The sequence below is a fragment of the Belonocnema kinseyi genome, chromosome 1, assembly GCF_010883055.1.
Source record: "Belonocnema kinseyi isolate 2016_QV_RU_SX_M_011 chromosome 1, B_treatae_v1, whole genome shotgun sequence".
NCBI lineage: Eukaryota > Metazoa > Arthropoda > Insecta > Hymenoptera > Cynipidae > Belonocnema > Belonocnema kinseyi.
The window spans coordinates 125,370,695-125,381,358 of NC_046657.1; the positions used below are offsets into that span (position 1 = coordinate 125,370,695).

The window sequence follows — 10,664 nt, forward strand, 5'->3', positions numbered from 1 at the left end:
AAGGACATTTGAAATTGGTTTTCGCTTACGCACACGCTTCTATTCAAATCATCGGTGCAGAGCGTTTCTGACACGTTCTTGTCCCCTTTTCAAGGTTTTTTCTTTTTTCATTATCCAACAGTAATCTGACAACAAATTAATGCAACACCTTCCTTGAAATCTACGTTCAAATCCTTTCAAGTCTTGGTGAAAACTTTCTCCTTGCTCTTCACTGAAGTCCCCGTTATTTTTTGAAAATTGATCAATATGTGAATTAAGAAAATGGAGTTTTAAGTTCATTAGGCAGCCCAATTTTTTGAAGTTACGTACCATCCTTTTCACAATATCTAATTTGCGCCTTTCGTATTATCCAAAAATTTTGTTGATACCTGTTTAAAACTCGACCATACTGCTTTCTCTACATCATTCATAGTTTTCTCAAAGTTTTTATCTCTAAATAAAGTGTGGATTTCAGGACCATAAAAAATGCCTTTGCTCAATCTAGCATCTGGTTTCTAAATAAATACTTTGCCAAAATATTCAAAGCATTGTCCTTTCTTGCTTAAGGCCTTTACAAATTGTTTGATCAAACCAAGCTTTATATGCAGAGGAGGTAACAAAATTTTGGAGGCATCAACCAGTGGTTCTCTCAAAATATTCTGCTTTCCAGATTCAAAAAATTGTCTTGATAGCCAAATTTTCCTTTTTTAATGATTTTCTCTGTCTCTGCTACCCACACAGACGCAAATAACTTGGGTGCTTTGTGAATCCAGATTGTTCTCCAAGTATCATAGATAGAATTTTCAAGTATCCATATATTTGCCATTTATGTTCCTCGTATTTTATATTCATCAAAACCAATTCAAGATTACAATATTCTTCTTTAAGCACAGTTCTATATGCTAATGGTATGGGAGCGTACTTGTTTGTGATGTGAAGAAGGCCAGCTTTGAGACTGCGCTTTGATGAATCTATGAATAGCCACCATTTCTCGGGTATGTATACATCTAGTTTGAATTCATCGATAAGTTCTTTCACTTTTGTGGAGTAAACTAGATGTGATTCTTCCTTTAAATATTTACGAAAGTATTGCTCTCGGTTACGATACACGCTTACCTTAGTACACTTTGTTAACATATTTCTTTCCTTGAGTTATGAAGCCATAAGTTCTGATTGTTCTTTCGACAGACCACTCTTTCTAAACAAATAATTGAGATGTTTTTCATCGAATTTTATAGTAGTTTACTCTCGGCCGACGGGAACATAATCTTCATCACTGCTCAAAGACTGTTCTTCTTCACTTTCATCGGATTCGCTTAAATCCTTCTCATTTGATGTGCTTTAACCTGAGTCGGTTTTTCTTTTATTAATCGGATTTCTTGCATTTTGATCTATATGCCAAGCATTCAATCCTGCAGTCAAGATATCTCGCCACTCGTCATCTTCTAAGTCTTCTATGAATACCTTCTGTCGAAACTGGACGCTTGTAACAATAGAGTAAACTATTTGTTTGAAAAAAATTCTATTTACACCTTCTACGTTTGTTAGAGAAAATAGCAATCGTTTTTATCCTGTGGCCTTTCCATTTTGTTGGAGTTGTAAACTTTAGTTAAGCCTTATCCTCAGTCGAACGGTAACGATTCATCACTGTGTAACATGATCCACATATAAAATAAGGAATACAATTTTTATCTTGTTATGAAATTTCATTATCAAAAAATGTTTGGTATAAAGAGATAATTTTCTTTATAATTTTTCTTTTGTTGAAATGGCCAATGTATTCTGAAAATACATAGCAGAAGCTTTTCGGATCTCCGCTGCATTCATGACTTTATCTATTGCCCGATGAACTCGCACAGTTAATTGAGTGATGACAGTTTTGATTTTGCATAGTATTACGTCAAAACCCCACACGCTAGGAATGAGAGCTTGCCGACTTTGACGAGGACAATGTTAACTCGTCGTCGGACACACTACGGCATTATTCTCACATTCTAGTGCTCCCATTCATGACAGTGCTCCCTCGCCGATTTTCTTACTACAAAGAGATGGACCGAACATTGAATTATAAAAACATGTTATAAGACGTCATGGGTGAATCTTAGATAGTATGAGTCGTTACCCTGCTGAAAATTCCTATATAGGAACCTATGTGTTTCATCTATAAGCGCTATCTATAAAAAATCACATATAACCCTATAAAGGATCCTATAAAGGTTCCTATAAAGCTTCCTGTATAGGATTCTGTATATGATCCGGTATATGTTTCTGTATGGTACTATATTTACATGCGCAGTGATAATCTATGGCACCTGAGGCTACGCAGAAGCTTTTTGGTCCTTCAGGAGCACCTCGATACATAAGTACCATTAGGTAGGTACAATTAGATAGGTACCATTAGGTACCTTATTGGGGAGATAGCATGGCATGAGCCAAACGATATGCTAACATCTTCAGCAACTTCTCTGATGGTAATTCGGCGAATTTTCAACACCATTTCTTCCACTGCTTGAACTTCTTGAAACAGTTTGTACCACTTATACACATTTTTCTTACTCAGAGTAGACTCACCGTATGCAACTGTCAACATTTCAAGAGTTTTAGAGCATTGGATTCCATTTTTCACACAAAATTTAATGCAAACTCTTTGCTCCATTTTTTTCGAAAAAAAGAAAATCGCCGAGCACACCAAACCCTTCTAACCTTTTACGCCTATGCCAGAAAAACAACACGAGCTATATAGTCAAAACTGTGAACATATGATCGTGACGAGTGTACCAACACAACAAAACAAAAACTTTAAAACTTGAATGTACGTAGCCCGCGAAAATTGAAAAGTCACCTTACTTTTTAAACACACCGCGTATGTATGTATATGCATATATACATCATTTAGAAGTTAAAAAATGGTAAGGCTGCTCAGTAGACCGTATTTGTAAAGTTTAAGTAATAAAGAAAACATTGGAAATGAGCAAATTCAGTTTATGGAAAACCGACAATAGCGCGAGAACCAAGAGTCGCGCGCCCTAGGCGCGCTCAAACTTTCGAGCGTAGCGTTTGGGATTATGTTTTTAGATAAAGATTAAACTTTCATCTGCCGATAAAAATTTATCTTCTCAATTGAAAATTCATCTATATGATTCAAAGTTGATGTATTTTGTTGACAATTGAACTATTTTTCTGAAAAATTTTTATTTGTTGTAATAAATTTATTTTCTAAACTAATAATGTAACCGTTTTTCGTTGAAAATTGATCTGTTTTGTTCAAAATTCGTTTTTTTCTTGTTACAAGCTTGATTTTTAAATTTTGAATTTGTGTTTTCAGCAGAAAATTATTGGTTTAAACATTGAACTATTTGTTTTCGAATTAAATTTTTCGCTTAAAAATTTTAATATTTTTTTGAAACTTTGTTTTTTTTCGTGGGTGATATTTTTTTTACTGTTGGACAATTTACCTTTGTTTCAACTTCGATTCTTTTCTTTATTCAAAATTCATTTTGTGATCTCAAGATTTAACTGTTCCGTTTCTTGTTAAAAATTAAAAATTTTCACTTGAAAGTTAATTTCTTTGTTTGAAAATTCAACTATGCTGTTGAAAACTCAGTTTTTTAATCAAACATTGAACTAGTTGATTTTTTATTTAATATTTTTGCTTTAACGTAAAATTCGTTTCTAAAGTTGAAAATTGAGCAATTTTGTTGGAAAGTTTTTTTTCTCGAAAAATTAAGTTATTATTAATTTATTAAATAATATAATTAAAATTAATTATAGTAGAAAATTAATTTTTTCAAGTGAAAACTTAAGTATAAACTAACGTTTTCAGTAATAAAATGTATTTATAGTTATTTTAGGCCCTGAAATTTTGTCTCTTATATATGTATATATATTTACATACAGTAAATAATATTTTCCTCTTCGCAACAAATCTAATTATTCTATAGTAACTTAGGATTTTAAAACCAAATTAAATTTGAGGAGCAGCTGATTATATCGTCATTCGTAAAGTCGGGCGAGCTCGGTTCATGATCGCACATTTTAGCGGCTTTACACGAAGCTGGTCTTCGCAGCAGAAAAGTGGGGGGAATCTTCTCCCTTCATTCAAAACGGATCAAAACGGAACACGCTCGAAATGCTTTGATTTTAGTTAGCATCTTGTTTATTCTCGTTCTTGATTTTTTCAAATCGCATTTTCATTTTTTTAAAGCATATCTTAATTCGAAGAAATTGGAAATCCGTCTTGAAAAAATCAAGAACGAGAATAACCAAGAGGCTAACTGAAACCAAGGCATTTCGAACGTGTCCCGTTTTGATCGGGGGAGGCTCAAATTGCAAAAAATTCAGCAAGATAGTTCAATTATAAACCAAATAATATTTGAATTTTTAACTAATAAAAATAAATTTTGAGCCGAAAATGGAAGAGTTAAATGTTCAGTTAACAAACCCAAATTTTAAAAAAACAATATGCCATTTGCCTATAAAGTCGGAAGATGTAAATAGGAATAAACATCAAAAGGAAGTAAATATTACAATGGATTTTCATACAATTGATTTTCTTCAAATAGCGAAGATATCCTGAATACCTAAACCCTTACTTCTTAATCATTTTAGTAATCTTCATTATATGCCTTATCCTTTGGACATAGCTATTCGTAGAATGACAGTGCCATTAACAAAGAAGTACAAGCTTCTACTTCTTTTGTTAATAGTTTCTATAACTGCTAGGAGTTACAACTTCTGCTCCGTTGGAACTGTACGTACGAAATGTTCAATTGTTAATTCATTGTGGTAAAATTTGGAAGATATGCTAAATTCCTAAGTCTCCACTTCTACTTTTTTCTGATATTTCTAGGTGTCAAATGGCAATTTAAGGTATTACTGCAGCGAGATTCAGTGTTTTAATTGTAGTACAACTGTGCCCTATCCTTTAGCATTGCATTCCAATTCCGCTGCCAACTGCACGCGATCAAAATTAAACATCATTTCATTCTTATTTCAAGCGAGTCGCTTGGCAACGTCGTTCGTCCTCACTCAGACTCGTTGCTTGTATGGGTACAACGGCGAGCGAGCGAGCCATGAGCGTTGCCATGATTCTCAAATATAAGTACCCAATTTGCTGAATTCGCCAATTTCATCCCGTATAACTTTTCTGCTGCTGACATAATCATTTTAAAACTTCGTCCACTACATCTAAAAGTAGTACTTTACAATATGCTTGATTTTTACGTCCATCCTATTACTACAAATAATTTTTTCGGAGGGATAGGGGTAAAAATCCACGTGCTGCAATAAGAGTCCATGTATTTTTACTTAACTTTGAAAACTCATTACTCGGCACCCAGCGACATCACTTTTTTAGAATTTTATGAGATGGCGTAAGGCACTATAAACTACATGTACATTAATTTTTATCAAAATCTGATCACTTGGCTCTCGCTGCAGTACAACCTTAAAGTCGGTTCTGTCTAAAAGTCAAAGGCTTAAAGACGTGAAAAATGTCGGACTATTTGAAGTACGGGTTTCGCATGCAAGAATCTGGTGACCTGCAGTGTTGAATTTACTTACAATTATTTTTCGTCGCGACTAAGCCTCCCTCAAAAATAAAACCTCATTTTGAACGGAAGCACCCAGAATCTTAAAACCTTCCGACGGAGGTCTTTGAAATGAAATTGCGCGAAATTGATGTTTTGGAGGGAAAAGAGCGCGAAAGTGTAGTTAGTGAATCAACTTTAGCAGACAGCGAAGAAACACGATTGAGGCAAAAGCTATGCGAGTGTTCATATGTTGCAGCACTAGCTTTTGCTCAGGCAGGTAAGCCACGAACAGAGGTAGGGCAATTATTTAATCCTATTGTTTTGAATGGACTCGGATTTTATGGGGGAATAAAAAGGCTCAAATTATTGAAAAAATCCTACACTTGGCGCTAACAATGTATAGGCGAATCACGGAACTGAGAATCAATATGCGGAGTCATATTAAAAATGAGTTGAACTCTACTGAAATCTTTGCATTCAGGTGGACGGCTCCACAGATGTTAGCAATGTGAAACAACTGTTGGGACTCGTTTGTGTAATTGGCAAACAGGACATTAGGGAGCGGATGCTATTTTGTAAAAGTATGGAGGGGCAAGCAGCAGGACATTCACTTTTTCAAGAGATAATGGAAAGAACGGATTTTTTTAAATTAGATTCGAAAAAAGGTGTAGCTATTCCTTCCGACGGGGCTAGTTCGATGACAGGGAAAAACGTGAGATTTGTCAAATATTTCAAAGAAGTCGCGCGGAACTCTTCTTGGTATCACTGCATCATTCATAAGTATGCTTTAGCGGTTAAACCTATGCTTGCCTTATTGAAGGAAGTGATGCATGATTCGGTTAAAATAGTAAATTTTATCAAAAGCAGTTCTTTAAATAGACGTTTGTTTGCGGTACTTTTTGAAGAATTGGGAGCGGAATTTTCTCAATTACTCTATCACACTGAGGTGAGATGGCTTTCCAGAGGCAAGGTTCTTAATCGAATATTTTATTTAAAAGATGAAGTTTGCATTTTGTTAAGTGACTCTAAACATGAGTTAGCTTACAAATTTGACGACAAATTGTGAGTGATGAAGCTTGCATATTTAGCAGACATTTACAGACATTTAAATTCTTTAAATGTCAGCATGCAAGGTTCATACACAGGCATGATTTTTCTTTAAAATTCCGTGGAAAGCTTTCTCATGAAGGTCGAGTATTGGATCATGCAGATTGATTCCAATCTGTAGGATCATTTCCTTCGCTTTCTGTGTCATTAAGAGTGCGATGCAATTGACGCGAAAACAAAATCGTCCATCATCGAACATTTAAATTATTTGTAAAATAATATTCGCGATTATTTCCCCCCAAAAAGCGAGTACCATGGTGCATGGATTTTGAACCCGTTTGAACGAATTTTGGCGATGCACGCGGAATTAGAGCCAAATCTGCTATATTAGTTGTTCGATTTATGTAACCAAATTTTATTAAAATCTGAATTCCAAAAACGCACAACTTCCAATTTTTTAGTTTTTATTAAACTGAAATACCCAGAACTTACAACGGGTGCATTAAAAGTTTTAGTTCCTGTTCCTACTTCATACTTATGTGAATTGCATTTTTCAATGGCCTACATGAAGAATAAGTAAAGAAATCGATTAGAAGACGTGGAAAATGATTTGTTGTTGAAAATTAATAAATCCATGACACTTGACACTAAAAAATTGGCAACTTCAGTTCACTCACATCCTTTAGTTTAGTTAACTTAATATATTATATATTTTACGAGTATATATCATATATCAAGTATATTTATACAATAAAAAACTAAAAACTTCCAACGTAAATCGAAAGAGAATATATTTCTTAATTTTATTTCATTTTATTTTTTATTTTTGAAAATATTGCACAACCTGTCCGATTTGAAACAAAAACGTCTCTTTACAGTCTATATGTATGCCCACGTTGGTGAGGGATAAGAAACGCTGAGAGTGCTGTGTACTTTGAATAGGCTAATGCAGCACCAGCTTTAACAAAAATTAATAACGAAAAAGTATTTATTCACAATTTGTTTATTTTTCTCATTTTTCATAAATATTAAAATTAATTTGAGTAATAAATTGTGCATGAAATCAATTTTTAATAACCTTACATGTAAATTTAGTTAATACTTTCATTAATTCAATTCTTTTATCCCTAAATTAGACTTCTTTCAATTTTATAATTTCATAGCCCAACAACATGTCATTCAAATCGCAAAAATTCGTACATTCCAAATATATTAGTTTTAAATCGCTAATGGTAAAAGAAAACATTTTTCAATTTTTATACTTGGACCGGCCTATGGGCAAAGAACCCCTGGCGGGGTTAGCTCACCCCCCCCCTGAGTTTCAACAACCGACCGAAAAGTAGAAGAAAAATTTAAGCCGGGTCGAGCCTAACTATACCTGAAAAGGAGCAAAAGGTTTGCCGACCACAGGTCTGAAGAGACAGTTGATAGTTTTTTTTAGTGGAAGTGACATTAAGTGGGAAAAATAAGCAATATGGCAGATATTGACAGAATGTTAGATGAGGCTTTAATGAGGCTAGTGTCGATTTATAATGTAATAAGACCTCCGGTTTGTTTTCTTGATCTTTCGGTTTTTATAGATGGACTATCTTTTAAACCAATTAGAATTAAGTCAGGATTGAGCATTGATTTCCACTTTACTGGCCATTGTTGCTTGAAGAGCAACAAAACGTACATTTTAGTAAAAGAAATTCGAACTGAGATAACGATTCACTCAAAACTTAGTGCTTTCTTAGTTGGAGCAAAGTATTGTGTAATTTCCGATACTATCGAAAGACATCGAAAGAAAAAAATGGATTGGTCTTGAATTGTCCTGTAGAGTGGGTACGTCGAAGGATGCGTGATTCTTTCTTAAATAGAAAGAAAAGAATTCCTAATGTTCCCGAGGCCTTAAATAAGCCTTTCGTGGCCTTTAATCGTTTCTGGGCGGTCGAAGAAGAGTCAAAGAAAATCATTGATGTATTATTATTATTATTATTATTGTATTTTGGCGGTGTATTGAAAGTCAAAAAGGTACAAACTGCGTGGTTTGTACAGTGATGTTTCAAACATTGATTTGAACATACTGGATAATAATAAATAGGCATGAGTTTGTGCGATTTTATAAAAACATAATCTTTTCTTTCCATAATTATTAATATAAATAATAAATATAAATAATATGGTTATAATACGTCACAGGACGTGACAATGTAGTCATAGGGAATAGAGTTTTACAACTTTATCATTAAATGCAACACGTCGTTCATCTGTGTATTGCAAAAAAGTACTACACAGGCGATTTTAATTCGGTTTTTAAATATCCCGCGCTCGAGATCTTGCGCTGATTGGTTAAAGGCTTCGAGACTCAGAAGACGTCCGCAAAATACTTATAACCTAATTATGATAGAAGGTTAGGTTCCCCAGTATTTATCGCACATTTCATATAAATAATTAGTTACGAATATTTAAAAATGTAATACAACATTAAAAAATGTTTACAAATACTGTCAAAACGTGCATTAAGGTATTTCTTAAAAATTGGAGTTGGTTTTCACTTATGTAACGGTACGTGAGTAATATTTCTCGTTTGAAAAGTTTCAAAATCGTTGCACTTCCAACTTAATTAAAGTGAATATCTGCAGTTTGGAAGTAATTATGTTGTATGTCAGATGGACAAATTGAGAACCTCAAGAATCCAACGGTTTATTTACGTGGTTTTTACCCAAAATTCACCCAACGGCAATTTGGAGTGAAGATTCTACGTGACAAACTAATGATTCTTGAGATTCTAAACGACGAGTTTGCTAACCCTCCATTGAGTAATTAACATTGTTCGGCACATCTGCTGCCCGCCTGAATGGCCTGCAACGGTCCGCAAATTCCCCGGTCACTCCACAGCACGTGTCTACCCTCTTGTTTTCAACCTTATCGAAATCATTGCGGTGGGTCTGAAGCACCTAGGCTAGTGTTTCTCTCTCTCCCTCTCACGCTCGTGCTCTCTCCTTCCTCTCCGCTCTCTTCTCTCACTCACTCTTTCCCTCTTTTCTTCATCTCAAGCGAACTAGCAGGACCGGGAATCTCAACCGGCTTTGAACTACAAGCGAGAAAATAAATTAATGAAAATAGAATAAAGTGAACAATAAATAATGGATGCATGGTTGTTCAGAGTGGCGGTACGGAACCGCAACCTTTTTGAAAACCCTTCGATGACAGGGGCCAAAAGGTTATCGCGACCTAATCGCCGGACGCGGCTCTGTCGACAAAAGAGGATGAGGAAGCAGCCCTCACCTTGGAGGAACGAGAAAGAAGAATTGACGCCCGACGGTCTGCCAACGCGGAACGCGTGCCGTCAGCGAACTTAGATCATGTCAGGAGGCGCGAGGAGGAGTGACGTCGAGAAAGGAGGAGCGCCAACGGCTTGAGGAAGAGTGCCAACGTGAGGAGGAGGTGCGTCGTGAGGCCGAGCGTCTTCGGTAAAGGAGGCGCTAGAAGTTAGTCAAAAAAATTTAGCGTTCTCGAGATATTCGCAGATAATACATTTTTTGATTATTTTTGATTAACGCTTTTCCCTTGAACATATTTCGAGTTTCTTTTTTGTATTTCCTTGGATCATTCCAGAACGAATAGAAACTGTCAAAACATATTTGCCTTCTAACGAATATTTATTGCACAAAAGAAAAGAAATATTTTTTTAGTTTATGAAAATAACAGTCAGAATACACACTTTTTGTAATAATCACTATTTCTCTAAAGTTAATAATTTTCTAGAAAAAGGAGTTTTAATTTGAAAATTCTAGTGTGTGATAATAAACAGTCATTTACAATGATTAAAATCGATTTTTGAAATAATAGGTTTGCTCCAATATATAGGTGCCGCTGCAAGACACCAAGTTCCTGTGAAATTATGGTTAAATTGTTAAAATTTAAGCAAGGGCGCATGAATAATTAATTACGGCGTTTCAAATACAATTAGCTTTGCAACAAAAAGTTAAAAATATTTTTAATTCAGCATACTGATTCTTTAAAGTACCACTAAAAAAGTGGTGCATAATGGAATATAAGAAACGACACATTAATGCCATCAACTTTATTTTTAAAGCAGATAAAAAAGCTTACATTCAGTCC

General features: G+C 34.7%; 1 protein-coding gene across 1 annotated transcript; it reads left to right on the plus strand.

Moving 5' to 3' along the window:
• The first annotated feature begins 5,639 nt into the window (after window positions 1–5,639).
• LOC117179914 (protein FAM200A-like) lies at window positions 5,640–9,901 on the plus strand. Its single transcript, XM_033372123.1, has 3 exons — window positions 5,640–5,804; window positions 5,992–6,572; window positions 9,706–9,901. Exons 1-3 carry the CDS (start codon window positions 5,640–5,642, stop codon window positions 9,899–9,901), a joined length of 942 nt encoding a protein of 313 aa, XP_033228014.1.
• Window positions 9,902–10,664: the final 763 nt, after the last annotated feature.

Bases quoted from the DNA above. Each gene is read 5' to 3' on its own strand.
- LOC117179914 (XM_033372123.1), top strand. From the start codon at position 5,640: ATGAAATTGCGCGAAATTGATGTTTTGGAGGGAAAAGAGCGCGAAAGT. The intron at 5,805-5,991 runs GTAGGGCAATTA...CTTTGCATTCAG, and splicing joins CAGGTAAGCCACGAACAGAG to GTGGACGGCTCCACAGATGT. The intron at 6,573-9,705 runs GTGAGTGATGAA...ATGGTTGTTCAG, and splicing joins TACAAATTTGACGACAAATT to AGTGGCGGTACGGAACCGCA.